The following is a 16,154-nucleotide window of genomic DNA, read 5'->3' on the forward strand; positions in this document are numbered from 1 at the left end:
CTCTACATGAAGTGAATGTGTTTGTCCTTGTGTATGTATGTCTACATGCACATGTCTGTCTATTGGCGACACTTACTGATACACCCTGAGGCCCAGGAGAGCCCAAAGGTCCTTGAGGGCCGTCGTTCCCCTAATTAAAAAAATAGAAGACAGTAACAGAGAGTGGTCACACAGGTCTGTGCAATATGTCACTTTAATAACGTCTTCCCTACCAAAGAAGTTCAAAGAGTGGCTGCACTAAGCCCTTCTGTGTTACAGATTAGTGTGCTACACTGTTAAATCTATGTTGAATAGAATCCTGCAACATATAACAGACACTGTACCTTATCCCCGTTCTCTCCCTGAGTTCCAGGGTCTCCAATAGGTCCTTGGCTCCCCTGAAACACAGAAACCGAATATTGGAGAACTCGGAGAAAGAGACAGATGGAGCCCAGAGTAATAATGGTGACACAGTCATACGTCTTTTTACCTTCAGTCCATTTTCTCCTTGTGCTCCAATCTGTCCATCCATTCCCTGATCACCCTATGGGAGAGTTAATAAGAGTCACCCTCTCTGTGGTACACCAGTGGTACAGAATTAATAATCATACCTGGTGACATAGTGCCATATGCCAGGAGGAATATAGCTACTGATAAGATCTGGATGCACAGAGATATGGATTATATTCAAACTACTATGTAGATCCTAAAGCTTAGAACGTCATAGAGTATGGTCACTTACCATCAGACCTTTAAATCCTGGATCTCCCCTTAGTCCTCTTAGCCCTGGAATACCCTGCAGAGATAACAAAGAGTTTGTCACATAGGGCTTGTATGAGTCATCCTACACCAATGCTATGGTCACTACTCACGTATGGTCCTCTTGGTCCTTCTGGTCCTTCAGGCCCCTGCTCTCCTGTTTCCCCCTGCGGCATGACAACCATGAGATCATTATATGGAGAGAACCAATTAATTCTAGTACAACCCATCTCCCATCCACAAAAGTCCACCATGGTTAGTAATGGTCCCCTTCCTACCTTTGGACCTTGATAGCCTCGTGTTGACCTAGGACCTGTTTTCCCTCTTTTACCCTGAGAAAATTAAGGAAATGAATTATTATCTCGGCTGCAATTATTAATTACTCTGCCAAGATAACTTCACTGCCAAGTTCTACTTAATTAGAAAGAACCTCAGTTACTGGAACTTTGTGTCATCTATCTGTCCACCTACCTTCCTACATAAATACTATTATACAATATTAACAAGGTCTATTTTTTCCCCAACTATAACTTCAATAACATGCCATAAGGAGAGACAGGAGAGACAGGAGAAACAGGAGAGACATCGACCCAAGTGCTATATATATATCCCCTCAAAGCAACCTTGAAACAACACGTAAAGAGACAACTGGGTTCAAAAAACAGCACACCTGAGATACATGCTAATAGTATATACAAAGTATATGTAATGACTCCTATTAGTATATATCGCAGACATCTCAGGTATGCTCTTTTCTGACCACGTGTTGTTTCAAGTTTGCTTTGAGGGGATATACTGTATATACAGTAGCATTTGGGACTCTAGCGAAATAGGTCTCCTTCAGGGCCTGGAACTTCTGGGCGAATTGAATGTATCAACATTTGAGAATAGAATGTGTGCACATTCTCGGGGGCCGATGCTATAACAGTATCGAAAAGGGAAAATTATGGCAATTTCAGAAGCGTTCGCCCAATTTTTTTTTACTGTCCAAACCGCCTACGAATATAAATCTACGAATTGAATTTTGTTAAAAAAAACAGCTAAGAATGTGCAACTCAAAGTTTGGCACATTCGCCCATCTCCAGCCATAGGGTCCTAACCCAAGTGTCCGAACAAGTAGGAACTATGGGGCATAGAGCGAGAGTGGAGCAAAATTGGAGTACCATTTTGTGTTGTGTTTCTTTGTATCATGGACTTTGCCCTAGTTTGTGTTCCATGTGCATCAGCGTGTTGTTTGTGGAGTGTCCAAAGCAGGAGTTAGGGGGGGCATTACGTGGTCTACCGATTATGAGATATACCACATTAAGCATCACATCAACTTTCTTGCTTAAAAATCTGTGTCTTGTATAAGAAATCGCGCCAACATGCGTGTAACATAGAAGTCAAGTTCAGACCAAAACTGGTGCAGTGCATCACAGCAAGTTTTTCCATGCACCAATACATAGGTCCCTATATCTCCTGTTACCAGCTGAAATGTAAGACTGCTATCAGTGCTTGAGTTACCTTTCTGCCAGGACTCGCTGGGACACCAGGCCTGCCTTCAAACCCACTGTCACCCTGCAAGAAGGAGAACCATAAAGGAACCATGTAACTCAAATATGGTACGTACTAAATCCATTTGTGAACGGGGTAGGTAGACCAGAGTATATAACGGGGATCCAAAAGTAAGTGCTTGTTGGTGGACATTAATAAAAGCCATTCGCAGATATTCCTGTAGTCACGGGAACTCGTCAGGCGATAGAGGAGAGTGCACTAATCCAGGCATACTAGGATTAACTCCTTCAATGCTGGAGGGGCCTGCAATGGATTTCGGGCCCCTCTGGCAGCAAAGGGGTTAATAGGGGAAAAAAACGCATGATAGAAAAAATAACACAAAAACCAGCATATGTCATGTACTATAAGAGGGCTGCAGCTTGTGAATGGTGAAATTACTAAGACACGCATCTTCAGGTGAGAGTATTCACTATATTGCATCTCCAGTAAATCTTGCTTAGTTGGACCATGCGGACAATGATGTAAGCTATTTGGAAATATCACCAAATAGATACAATTAGTGTATGCTATATAACAGGTACGGTGAAACATTTCTTTTGATGACAACACTGATCCGGAATGAATTTCAAGGAGCAACCCCACCCTAACTAACCTCCATTTTGTTTCTGGATAAGAACCTGGAGGTCCTACAGAGCTGAACCGCACTATTTTACGCTCCCTTCCCCCCTTGGATTCAAGATCCTCAGTGGTGAAGATACCAGTATTACTTCCTATTTTTTAAAGGGCCATCCAATAGGAAGCCAGAACCGATGATGTTGCAGCTGCCTATTGGCCAGAGATTTGGCAGCCATTTTATTTCCACGGAGTTTGATTTAAACCCGGTAAGCTGGGGGTCCCCGGAGCTGAAAAGAGTGACGCTTTGCTTAGGATGGTTAGGGGGGTAGAACTAGTAGGGGAGCTGCATCTTTTACATGTATATATAAAGGAAACATGGCATCCACACACCAGCTGCTTTAGTTAGCGGAATGCTCCCAACTGCAACCAAGGGGATAGGAGAAAATGGGAGCTCATATTTGGAAACATACTGGGGTTTAATGGACCTTGTATCATTTATATACAGAGAGCCAGATGGTGGTCACATTGGTACCTTATTTCCTTTCTGGCCAACTCTTCCTTCCAGCCCTGGATTTCCACTGGGTGCCTGTGAGAGAGGACAGAGGGTGAGAAATGTGGCTGTGTCATTTATTTCAAGCTGATGCAGTGACAGCATATCCACTTGGTAAACACAGTGAAGTTGCAGTCTATATTTGGACCAATTTTAGAGCTGAGAACACGTCGGATCTGCAGCAGCACAACGATCACCCTTTCTTCTCATATAACATTTCCAGTCTCTCTCACTTACCACTTGCCCCGGTTCACCTGCCTCTCCTGGTTGCCCTTTCTCCCCCGGAAGCCCCTATCAGGGACAAATGGGTATATCAGAAGGTTAAATACAAGTGTGTTATGTTAGTGTATGTGTTTGTAGAACAATGTATATATGCGTTTTATAGTGTGTGAATGTGTGTATTTAGACAAGTAAGAATTTGTACATGTGAACTAGAGTATGTATGTATGTATGTATAAATGTGTGTTATATACACATACACACAGATATGTGTATAAAAAGTATATATATATATATATATATATATATATATATACACACTTTTTATACACACACATATATATATATATATATATGTATATATATATATATATATTCAAAAACAAATACTCAGTACTGTTCCATGTGTGTGTAAGATAGTGTTTGACCCTCACTTCTCTGCCAGGTAACCCTGTTGCTCCGGTTTCCCCTGCAGGGCCATGTGCTCCCTATAAATGAGACAGTGACACTATCAGTGACATCAGCATCCTAGCCTATGACATCATTACCTGCATATCAGTGACTTGAAGCGGTTTTACCTGTATCCCTTGCTCGCCTTCAATTCCTGCATCCCCCTTGGATCCCTCATTGCCAATGAGCCCTGGGGGACCTTGGGCACCTTTATCACCTGGTGGACCAACAAACCCCTTTAAGAAATAAAAACAAAGATTAGAGGCGCCTCACAATCCTCCTCCCACATGCCATTCACAGAATACACCGGGTTCTCACGTACCATGGGTCCTGCTTGGCCTGGCTCCCCTTTTTCTCCCTTCTCGCCAAAGAGGCCCTGGTATCACAGGAAGGATTCATGTGAATGTCATGGAATTTCAGTGTGTAATATGGGAGCTTGTAGCTATCTGTGTACCTGCAACATCTGAGCAGATTCGTTTAAAGTTCTTATACGTTTTAATGGGCCAGCATGGAAAATCTTCATAGGTGAGATTGTAGTGCACAGTGTTTTCATCTACAAGGAACTCTCTTATTGTTTTGTCCATGCTTGTGGACACTTCACCTGTCTTGGCTGTTAACTTACCATTGGGCCTGGTGGGCCGTGATGACCAGTTACACCAATAGAGCCAGCATCACCCTGCAAACAGCCATGAAACAGCATGGTGAGCAATGTACAGTGCTCTGCAGAGAGTATTAACAGGATATGGCTGAAGCTGTCTGGAGAGGATTTATGCATGAAACTTACCTTCACCCCTTGAGGACCATCGGATGCTGGAGCTCCCTGGTCCCCAGTGGTACCCTGCAGGAAAAAAAGCAACCCGTGAGTGTACCATAACCAAAATGTCTCCAACCGAGAACTGTACCCCACAAACAATCAGATCGTAATAAGGTGTCACTGAACTACAGTACGAGCGTGTCTTAAATTGCCCACCCACACAGATGCCCATATAACCGCCCCAGTAACTGCGTATGAACGTACCATTTGTCCCACAGCTCCTGGAGATCCTGTAACTCCCATCAGTCCAGGCTGCCCCTGTGGTGGAAGGGGGGGGGGGATTAGACTAATTAATGCACTTTGCAATTGGGGTTACTCTCACAGCACATCTACAGTTAATTGTTTAATGTTGCATAAATGCACGCGCACATTCAGATGTAGCCAGCGTTATTGCAACCATTGGTGTACTAGTGACCATTGTTTAGAATCAGCCGTTCGAGAAGGGGGTGGGACTACCACGCTATGTCACCCGAGGAAGCACGCCGCGGGTTGCAATAACTTTGGCTTCATCTATCTATCCTGTACACACACATATATGTAATGAGATTGAAGTTTGAATGTTTGAAATATAACTCTTGCAGAGAGATGTGCAAAGTGAATGATATATGTCCTGGTCTGGGGCCCTGTGGAAACTCTGAGGTACACCAGGATATGTTGCGTTGTCACTAAGAACAATGAAGCGGTGTCGTATGTGTACTTTACTGACAGAATACAAATTCCATCTTTCACCAAATACAAAATACAAAAACACGCTGGACTGCAGCATGTTTAGGTCATACAGAACCTTCTACCACGGACATGCCAGGCTGTACACGTGTGTGCACATGTGAAAGGGTAAAACACATTTTATTTGTGGAGTGGGTGGTTTACAAAATGTGATAATGCACATTAACCGTAGTGGATTCCTTAGCAGCATGAAGCTAAGAAGGGCTGCAACCCAGGAGAATTTCTATTCTAATGCTCAGAACCACGTTTAGAATGTGACAGCGTCGAGGTTGTACAATGCAGTTTACTGTATGGATGGTATTCGGGTGAACTGTGTGTAGATGTGCGGTGTTACAGGATACGTGCTCAGGGTGCTCACCAGAAGTCCTTTCTGTCCCTTCTCCCCCTTTGGGCCTCTACCTCCATGTTCTCCCATAATGCCGCTTGGTCCTGGGATTCCAGCGCTGCCAAGTTGTCCAATGTCTCCCTGATGTAAAAAGTAAGAGGTTACACCCAGGACGCAGAAGTCAGTTCTTGCTAAAATATGATGAATATCTTACCTTTTCTCCATGGGTTCCATGGTCCCCGATATCTCCACTTTCCCCCACATCTCCCTAAACCAGAGGGCAATGAGTTGGGGAGGGTGATCATGCCAATAACCAATATCTCTAGTCTTCCTTCTCACCAAATCTTTAACCCTGTAAAAAGTACCTCCTTGCCTGGTTCCCCTGTTGGTCCTGGAAGGCCTTGATGTCCTCTCTCTCCTGGCTCACCTATAGGTCCAACAAGACCAGGGCTTCCTGGAGCGCCAAGTTCACCCTGCAAAGGCCCAGATATACAGCGTCAGACTAAGGTGCTACTGTAGTACAAAATGACATTTCCATTATCAGTGTACAGATGTAGCAGACATTATTGCTGCACCCGCACCATCAACCACCCATGAAGAGGGACGGTGCTAACACGCTATTTCCCCCTCGCGGGGTGCAAGAACATCTGCACGTTAGAGATGAGACATTTTTGTAGGGTCAATGGGCACAGTTCTGTGATGTAAATCCAGCACTTCAAAGATATTACACGAGCTGGAAGTTCTGACACTAGCAACGGTATAGAGGCTCATAGGAGAGAAGAGTACGAGAGAAGGAAGGGGAGGAGTGAATGGTAGTTTCTGTATTACTAGAAACTGGACTAAGGAACACCTGGGAATTTGTAGACACGGGTCCAGCTGCAACTGATTAGCTTGGCGGCAGATAGCGTCAACTGGAATTGGTAGTCCCCTACATGACAAACACAGGCTTCATTCTGCCGTATTACTTCAACTGTACTGACAATCAGCACATACAGTAAACAGTGTGCTAGCTGGGGGGATTTACAATCATTCATGCAGTGTTTTGAGGGCATTTGCACACATACTTACCAGTTCTCCCTTTAGGCCAATTAGTCCTTCACTGCCTGTAGAGCCCGGCTCCCCCTGAAAGAGAGGCATGTATCAGAGCACTACATGCATACACACACACAAACACACGCTTCAGCATAATCATATACAGACACACACAAAATATTGCGCAAAGAAACACACCTGCTCACCCAAACAGACACACAGACACACAGACACACAGACACATACACACAGCTGCTCATATTCAGATACACGCAGCCAGCCTCTCACACCAATGATACCATGGTCCAGATCCAGAAATGGGTGCAATGCTTTAGCACGCCTTTACTCCCATTCCTATGTCTAAGAGCAGTGGGGCTGAAGGTCAGTCCTCGTGTTAGAAAAGTCCCATTATGTTTTGCGGGGGTCTCGAGACCCTTCATCAGACGGGATGATGGTGCGGCATACAGAATAAGCGTAACTTGGTACCTGTTTGTACCTTGCTGTAAAAAGAACCAATTGTGCTAATCGAGTGTGCCAGGTGCAACCCTGCAACCCACCAAATGTGATGTCATAGTCACGTGTACGACGGTTACGGAAACCAAGACAGACCAAAACACTAGCCTTAGCAGTTTCCAATGGTAAAAATCCATAGCGTACAAGCATCAGTTATGAGCCAATATGATTTACTTTCTCAAGACAGTTTACCTGTGCAGATGCACGTGCTCTAAGTTATATACATATAGAAGCGCTTATTGATAAGACGTTTTGACTGTTGAATTTAATCTTCTTTATCACTTCTTTTATGCTATATATCAAAGGCAGGTTACTTTTGTATTTATTTTTTTTTACTCATATTGTATTGAATTTTTATCGTAGCACAGGGAGGGGTGTGGGGGGAGTGTAAAGAAAAGATAACGGGGGCTAGGAGAGAAGAGGGAGGGACATGTAATACACTACAATATTAGGAGGCATTGGGTAGATGGTGAAACGTTATTATGTAATGTCATGTTATTACACACTCACATTATTTTTAGTTCAGAGGTATCCAACAATTACATTAACAGACCGGGCTAAACACACATAAGCAAGAAAGCGGAGACTTAGCCTCTAGAAGCCTAACAAAGTGCGATCTTACAGGATGTGTAAGGATATGGGATGGCAGAAACCTAAGGTCGTCAATATAGCTCCTCCATGGTTCCCATGTAATTTGGAATTTAGCACATGCATCATTGGCTAAACTAGTAAACTTTTCTATCTGGTTTGCACACCAGATTTTCTCATTGATTTGAAGAATCGTTGGGATTTGTTGTTTGTTCCATAGTATGGCAATCACGACTCTGGTGGGCGATTCATTTTCTAGTAGGTTTATCTGCACCTTGCGTCAGCTCTTTTAGTACCGTGACCCAAGGGTCAGGGGCACAGTTCAAGCCTGTTACTGCACTTATCAATCTGTCAATGTCATCCCATAGAGTGGGAGTCTTGGGGCAGGACCATCACATGGGTAGGAAATCTCCTTTTTGCACACATCCTCTCGTACAGAGGGGAGAAGACCCCAGGAACATCCCAGAGAAGGCCAGGTTACTTATTAAGTCTACATAATGCTAAGAATAATGTTTGACTTATGTTTAACCTCCGTGCCGATACAACAGAATGGGGTTCTATCTAATAATATAGTATGAGTCAGTCGGTATTGTGTAGCACTGTCATGGGAATTTGCTTGCATAATATATACAGGCAATATGAGTTAATAAATCCTTGATATCTGGAATAATATATCTATGTTCCCTACAGTATGTTGGGTCATAACTGATGCTGAGTGATTCACAATACCTGTGCCTTATTAACGCTTTATTGAGGGAACTCAATGATCTGTATGTACACTATGGTTTTCTTGTGTTGCCATTGGGCATTGTTTTGCTAAGAAGTGTTTTGGTCTGTCTTGGTATCCGTAGCAGGTGCACACATGACTATGACTTCACACGCTTGGCACGATTGGGGCTTATTACAGAAAAGTATAGACAGATAACAAGCTATGCTTATTCTGTACGCTGCACCATCATCCCGTCTGATGAAGGGTCTTGTGACCTGAAATGTTTGGGACTTTTCTGACACAGGGGGCTATGACCTTCAGCCCCACTGCTCATAGAAAGAGCATCCTACAAGCCAAGTATAAACATGCAACATGTGACTTTGCTCCGATGTAAGAAGATCCATGTGTATTTGGATGTTGTTTATTTAGTGTTTTTTGGGCTCTGTATTGTTATGCATGGATTTGTTTTTAATTGAGTGCTGCGAGGTTTTACTCTCATTTATACCATAGCATAGCACCTGTATAAGGGTACCCATTGAAGGCGTTTTATTAATTGTGTGGCTCTATATTGTGCTACCACTATGGGCCCTTATTCTGTAAGGAGAGGGAGCGGCTCAGTGAGTAAAGACACTGACTGGCACTGAGAGTTTGAAGCAGGGGAACTGGTTCAATTCCCGGTGTCGGCTCCTTGTGACCTTGGGCAAGTTACTTTCTCTCCCTGTGCCTAAGCCACTAAAAAACATAGATTGCAAGCTCCACGGAGCAGGGACCTGTGCCTGCAAAATGTCTCTGTAAAGCGCTACATAAAACTAGCTGCGCTATACAGAACATGCTATTATTATTAAGGCGTGATAAGCGCAGATGACGTGCTATCGCATGAAAGTACCCCTAATTTTAATAGGGCTTTTCCTACGATAGCACATCATCTGCACTTATCACGCCTTACAGAATAAAGGCCTATGACTCTAAGGCTAAGGCCCCGGTCACGCCGCTGTAACGTGCGCCCGCGCTTTTGGCGGCACGTTCTGCCGATTCCCCGGTCTGCAGCTCACTGCAGGAAGAGAGACCCGGGGGGGCGTGATGGGGGCGCGGCCATGACGTCACCCGGCAGGTTCGCCCTCATTGGCTGAACCGCCGGGGGGCGTGCCTAGCCGCTCGACGCGAGTCCTGCTCTCAATTCTATTGAGAGCAGGAGTAGCTCTTGCGCGAGCGCTGTGGCCCCCCCTCGCAGCGGGCCCGGAGCCATTGCGGGGAGGGCTCTCGTGCGCGCAGCGTCCGCCACAGCGGACGCTGTAGTAGGCAGCGGGGGCAAGGCCTTACCTTTTTGGAGTGCACACCATGCATTTTGTTATAGAGTCCAAACAAAGTTGTGCAAATGGGTAATACTGTACAAGTATGTTTTTTTGTTTTACCTTTTAAATCATGCACAGTGTCACTATTTGTTTAAATCCTTTTGACCAACGCCCACAACCATAATTACAAGCTGCCCACTCATACAAAGAAACGCACCGGCAGCCATATACACAGGCAGACATTTAAGCAGCTGCCCACACTAAACCCTTCCTGTTTACACCAGAAGACTTACCTGCTCCCCATCCAGCCCACTGATTCCCTGGTCACCAATTCCCCCACCAGCTCCCTGACAAGGGCAGACAAAGCAGCATTCAAATGGATATTCTGTATAATGAGTGATATTAGGCGTATGGCACTTACAATTTTTTCTATTTATTCAGCAGATATTTTGACAAAGTTTCAGTTGCGTAAAAATAAACATTCTCATTGCATGAAGGAACCCGGGATATCTTCCCGCACCCCCTTCCAAACAGTGAGACCTCGATCCTGTGCAGAAAGCTTGAGATACACTATTATTTAATCTATAACGAGCCCTGTTTGTCCCCTAAAAGGTACTGTTTGCCAACCTACAAGAAGTGTTTTTAATGCCACAAATATACCACGCTGAGTCTATTTATTGTAGACTCCAGAATAATGTTCTCATCATTTGGAAATCTTGCAGTAGACCAGGGGTGGCCAACTCCAGTCCTCATGGCCACCAAATGGGTCAGCTTTTAAAAAAAAATCCCTGCTTCAACACAGCTGACTCAGTCATTAACGAGGTGACATACACTTATTGTACCAATGGTGTGTCTGATTTTATTTTTACCTTTCTACGCAGTACAGTTTAGTACTTTAGCAGTTACAGCGCTCCAATCTTTTGCTTTATTATAGTTAGTGTGCCCTGACTCCTTTACTATATATATATATATATTAGTAAATTAGTAAATTAGTAAACTAGTATATTATATATATATATATATATATATATATATATATATATATATATATATATATATATATATATATATATATATACACATGAGGAAGGTCTCTCTGTGGGACCGAAACGTTGGCTTACGTGTATTTCATGTTGTGAATATAGACTTTTGGATTAACCCCGTGCGGTCTGCTGTCTCTTTACTGGTCTTTGGATTGGTTCGTATCATATATATATATATATATATATTATCAAAAAATAAATAGATGATACCGTTCTGTGGCACTCAAATAGCCACAGAACGGTATCATCTATTTATTTTTTGATTATTGAACCTCGGCTAACACGGTACTGATACCTCTACATATATATATATATATATATAATCCAAAGAAGCAGCTCCACTTGCAAGTAGAAAAAATTGGGTGCTTGTCCCATAAAGCAGTAATAAACCATACGATACCGTTCGAAGGACGAGATCATGAGAGAGCACTCTGGTAAGTTTGATGGTGCACCACCTTGAGAAAGGTCCCACTGGGGGACCGAAACGTCGGTTTATGTGTTTTTTTTTCAATACAAAAACTTGTGATCAAACTTACCAGAGTGCTGTCTCCTGATCTCGTGCTTCAAACGGTATCGTATGGTATATATATATATATATATATATAATATATATATATAGATATACATATATATATTTAGATGCACGTCAACCAGTGCAATACAGGACAGAAGAGAGACATAGGAGGGGCTCAGTCAGTTTGGATCAGGGGAGCCTGGTTCAATTCCTGGTGTCGGCTCTCTATGACCTTAGGCAAGTCGTTTTATCTCAGTCACCAAAAACATAGATTGTAAGCACATCTGGGCAAACTCCAATGGGTTAATTCCTATGTGCTGCGTACCGGGCACTACACTATAATTGTGAAGCTTTGAGTCCCATTGGGAGAAAAGCAGTATATGAAATAAAAGTTGTTATTATTATTATCCAGATTGCATCACCAGCAGGTTTCATGGGACAGACTCACTCACCTTCTCACCTTTCTCCCCGGGAGGTCCTTCAGCACCTAATGTCCCCTCCCGGCCCTAAAATACAAGCACACTGTGGAGCAGAACTGAGAAGCATTGGTGTCTTTGTATGAGCGTCTTGAGTTGGGGACCATCATAGAGGAGTCAAGAAAGTACAATATCTGTGCATATAAATGTAGGCAGTGCTGGGTGGGCTTTGTGTGTATGTATGTGTACAGGTGAATGGAATAAGTCCAAAAGCAGTAGAGATGGTGCAGGATGTTGGTGTATTTGCCATTACAAGAGCTGTAAGCAGAGGGGAATGGGAAAGTGATGGTATAATAGTGGGCTGCATAGCTCAGTATAATCAAACAACCACTTACTGGGTATCCTATGGGCCCTGGATCCCCCACAGTTCCCAGGGGCCCCGATTCTCCTGGTGAGCCAATCTTCCCAGGTTTCCCGTTTGACCCTGTATTACCCAGTGGCCCCTGCATGAGTGAAACAGGTGACTTCTAAATATACAATGCCTCACACTAAGCATATGCCATAGATATTTATATGTAGGGACAAAGACACAGTGACAGAGGAGACCTATGAGCCATCCAATCTGCGCCTCATAACATAGTGATATAATTACATGTGGACAGAAGGGATCTATATCACCCAGAGCCCATCACTTCCAACACAAATGCTCATTAAGTCCTAGAGTGATAGATTTACTCAAGGATGGAAAGGGCCTTTGGCCCATGGATTGTTCAACGCGCAACACTGATTAATCTAATGACAAGATGATTGAACCAAGACTTATTGAAATCTCCTTCACAGCACATACTGTATATCTAAAATAGCCTTTATATATTAGATTACTTAAGTAATGAATAAGATCAATTTCTGGCAACACGTGGAGCACATGATAAACAGCTTAAAGCAGCAATCTCACCTATAATTCATACTGTATTTAACATGATTGGAACCAGGGCATCCCCTCATGGTGAATCAAGCTCTTTTCGGCTCTAATGACCCCCCCACCCCGCCAGTTCTTCAGATATTTACTGGTGAAGTTACCAGCACTCTCTCTGAAGTTCTCAAGGGGATTTAAATAGTTGTACAGAAGGAAGCTGCAACAGATCACAGTGCGGCTTCCCACTGGCCCGCCTGCTGCGAGAGATTTGAAAAGCTATTTTATTTCCCCTGGAGGGAGAACAAATACCAGTATCTTCACCGGTAAATATCTCGGAAACGGGGGGATCCCCAGGTTCCAACCTGTTAAAAGTCATGATTGCTGCTTTACCTGATGACTGTAACACTTACCGGGAGCGCGGGCAAACCCTGCACGCCTGTTTCTCCCATTCGTCCCTGAAAACCAGGAAGAGAGAGACAGGTGAGGAAACTAGATATAAACTTGGACTGTTGGACCCTCAGAGGATTCTGGGAAAGAAGAGAGACTGTGTTTGTTCATAAGAAGAAAGACTGTTTAAGACTTGGCCTGTGGGATCCATCAAGTCATGAGTTAATGTCTCAAAGAGGCAAGGGAATATGAAAAAGCCAACCTTGGAATTCCTGACATCCCACACAGCTAGGCCCAGCAACAGATAACACGAAACAAAGGAGACTCAGTTATGGAAGAAGGGATGTATTTGGAGCATATGCAGAGAGAATGTAAGTAGTAAGAATAATTAGTGTGGCAGCTTTTCGAAGATATAAGTATAAGCCCTGAGTAAGATTCCTTTGTCTTGATCAGAGAAGAGTACTCGTGATTGCTTTGTCCTGCACGCAAAGGACAGAGCGGGCTATTTTACTAGAAACAGGGTGATGACGTATTTTGCTTTCCGATTTATTTATTTTTTGATACTTTGTGGGCTGTGCTACCTTTTAATGGACCGACACATCAATCGTACCAACGTTGCCTTGTGCATTACCGGTAAAGTTACCAATGACACATTCTGGATTGTCCCGGGGATTTAAACAGCTTTGCCATAAGAAGCCCTAACGTTTCTTTTGGCCTGCGAGAATTGAACGGCCATTTTGTTTCCCCGGGGGGGAGGGAGGAGAAATAACAATATCTTCACAAGACAACCGTGTACAATTTTTGGGTTGGTCTATCAAAAGGTATCAGTCCACCAAGTATCTTCCTCTTTCCGGGAACAATATGGCTACCAGCATCTTTCAATTATTCCTTTTTTGATGGACTGCTCTTAACCTTTTGTATGGGCAGTTTATATACTGTAGGCAGTTTATATACTGCTTGCAAACGGGTTTCAGATATAGGATATTACCTGTGGCCCTGGAGGGCCTCTGTCTCCAGGTGACCCAGAAGGACCCTACAGAGACAATGAAGATGTTGGTGTTATTGTTTGTGTGCATGCCTAGTAATGGGGGGTGTCAATGGGTGTGTGTGTGTGTGTGTGCATTTAGTATATGAGTATTGTGTGCACTTAGTAATGAGTTTGTCACTATGTTTGCGTGTTAATGCGTGATGTGTTAATGCGTGATGTGCCATTGTTTGTCCTATAATGTTTAATGTGTGTATTGATCATTCAAACCTCCATTTCACCACAAGACTAAACTGGATTCCATTTGACAAGCCGCTCCCTCTGTATACTCCTTATACACTACACCTCTTCCTAACGCTGCTCCTGCCTCCCTTGACTCTTTTCCATGTGTCACAGAGGAGGAAGTGTCGCTGTTGCTCTCCTCCTCTACCACTTGCCCTTTTGACCCCATTCCCTCAAGCCTCCACTCACGCACATTTTCAACTCCTCCCCCAAGCATGCAACAGTTATACCTATACTAAAAAATAGTAAGCTTGATCCTAACTGTCTCTATAACTATCGCCCTGTCTCTTTCCCGTCTTTTGCCTCTAAACTCCTTGAACCCCTTGTATTCTCTCGCTGATCAATTTGTTAAACTCCCTTTCTCTCCTAGATCCTCTACAACTGGCTTCCGCACTCATCACTCCACTGAAGCAACCGTCACCAAAATAACTAATGACTTTCATGTTGCCAAAGGTCCGGGTAATTACACCCTGCGTATATTATTCGATTATGCTTTGTACTGTTCAGGAGACACACTCTGCCTAGCGGGTCTAAGCCACCCAGTTCAGTAAGAGGCACACTACCTGTCTCAGTGGCCATGTTGGTAGAGTCAGCAAAGTCAGAAAGCACTCTTGTTGGAGATACTAATAGTATCCCCCATTTTAGGGGCAGACTCTGAATGCCAGATTTTCTTCAATATAAGCCTTCATGGCTACAGTCTTTGGTTCAGACAATGGGTAAGTCCGCTCACGAGGAGGAACCGTCCCTGGGAGCAGAGCGATTTGACAGAGGAAAGATTGATGAAGGGGTAGCTTATCCGCCTGCCTTTTACTGAACACATCTTGAAAAGCCTGGTAGGCAGAAGGAAGACCCAATAATGCTTCTGGTTTGAAGAAATGAAGGTCCCCCAATGAGTGCGGGATGACCAGACACATGGACCTACAGGAGTGGGCTCATGCCGTCACCTGGCCCGATACCCAGTTGATCTGTGGGTTGTGAGCTCGCAGCCATGGGCGTCCCAGAATAAGATCAGTGGCTGGGTGGTGAATTACATGCGGCTGTATAGACTCATGATGAAGCACCCCGACAGTAGCTGTGAGCAGAGTAGTCTCCTAAGAGATAATGCCGGACCCCAGCGGTTTGCAATCCAGGGTTACGATGGTCATAGGCAAAGATTTCCTTTTGAACGGAATGCAGACATGAAGGGTGAAAGCCTGGTCCACGAAGGAGCCTGCAGTCCCCTAATCCACAGATGCCCGGGTTGACACGGAGCACCCCTACCAAAAGAGGCGGATGGGTAACAGACGGTAGGGTCAAGGAGAACAGAAATTAGATGTTCCCAGTGAATGTCCTCCCTCCTCTAGACCTTGGTGTTTCCCGTCTTCTTCGTACAGGATCAAGCTATATGCCCCTTCTCACCACAGTATACACACAGCCCAGTCGTACATCGGAGGCACTTAATTTCCTCCGAAAGCCACATACCCCCAACTGCATGGGTTCCTCCGTAACAATAGTTGGGACAGGAAGGAGGTTTGGAGGATGAGGTTCCGGAAGAACCGACAGGATT

At 44.1% G+C, this 16,154-nt stretch overlaps 1 protein-coding gene across 2 annotated transcripts in view; it reads right to left on the reverse strand.

The window, feature by feature from the left end:
* Positions 1-16,154, reverse strand: part of LOC142472165 (uncharacterized) — a 190,456-nt gene that overhangs the window by 13,504 nt on the left and 160,798 nt on the right. For both annotated transcript variants that reach the window (XR_012789617.1, XM_075579021.1), the window contains exons 37-60: positions 14,330-14,374; positions 13,365-13,409; positions 12,434-12,541; positions 12,075-12,128; positions 10,359-10,412; positions 7,000-7,053; positions 6,297-6,404; positions 6,146-6,199; positions 5,965-6,072; positions 5,085-5,138; positions 4,851-4,904; positions 4,689-4,742; positions 4,389-4,442; positions 4,195-4,302; positions 4,051-4,104; positions 3,635-3,688; positions 3,380-3,433; positions 2,242-2,295; positions 1,017-1,070; positions 852-905; positions 722-775; positions 470-523; positions 324-377; positions 77-130 (exon numbers count right to left, since the gene is read on the reverse strand). Coding sequence is in view for 1 of the 2 variants with exons in the window: in XM_075579021.1 (XP_075435136.1) it covers positions 77-130; positions 324-377; positions 470-523; positions 722-775; positions 852-905; positions 1,017-1,070; positions 2,242-2,295; positions 3,380-3,433; positions 3,635-3,688; positions 4,051-4,104; positions 4,195-4,302; positions 4,389-4,442; positions 4,689-4,742; positions 4,851-4,904; positions 5,085-5,138; positions 5,965-6,072; positions 6,146-6,199; positions 6,297-6,404; positions 7,000-7,053; positions 10,359-10,412; positions 12,075-12,128; positions 12,434-12,541; positions 13,365-13,409; positions 14,330-14,374 (1,494 nt within the window). In the remaining variant the exon portion in view is untranslated. The remainder of the gene's footprint in view (positions 1-76; positions 131-323; positions 378-469; positions 524-721; positions 776-851; positions 906-1,016; positions 1,071-2,241; positions 2,296-3,379; positions 3,434-3,634; positions 3,689-4,050; positions 4,105-4,194; positions 4,303-4,388; positions 4,443-4,688; positions 4,743-4,850; positions 4,905-5,084; positions 5,139-5,964; positions 6,073-6,145; positions 6,200-6,296; positions 6,405-6,999; positions 7,054-10,358; positions 10,413-12,074; positions 12,129-12,433; positions 12,542-13,364; positions 13,410-14,329; positions 14,375-16,154) is intronic.

This window comes from Ascaphus truei, chromosome 21 (assembly GCF_040206685.1).
Source record: "Ascaphus truei isolate aAscTru1 chromosome 21, aAscTru1.hap1, whole genome shotgun sequence".
Classification (NCBI taxonomy): Eukaryota; Metazoa; Chordata; class Amphibia; order Anura; family Ascaphidae; genus Ascaphus; species Ascaphus truei.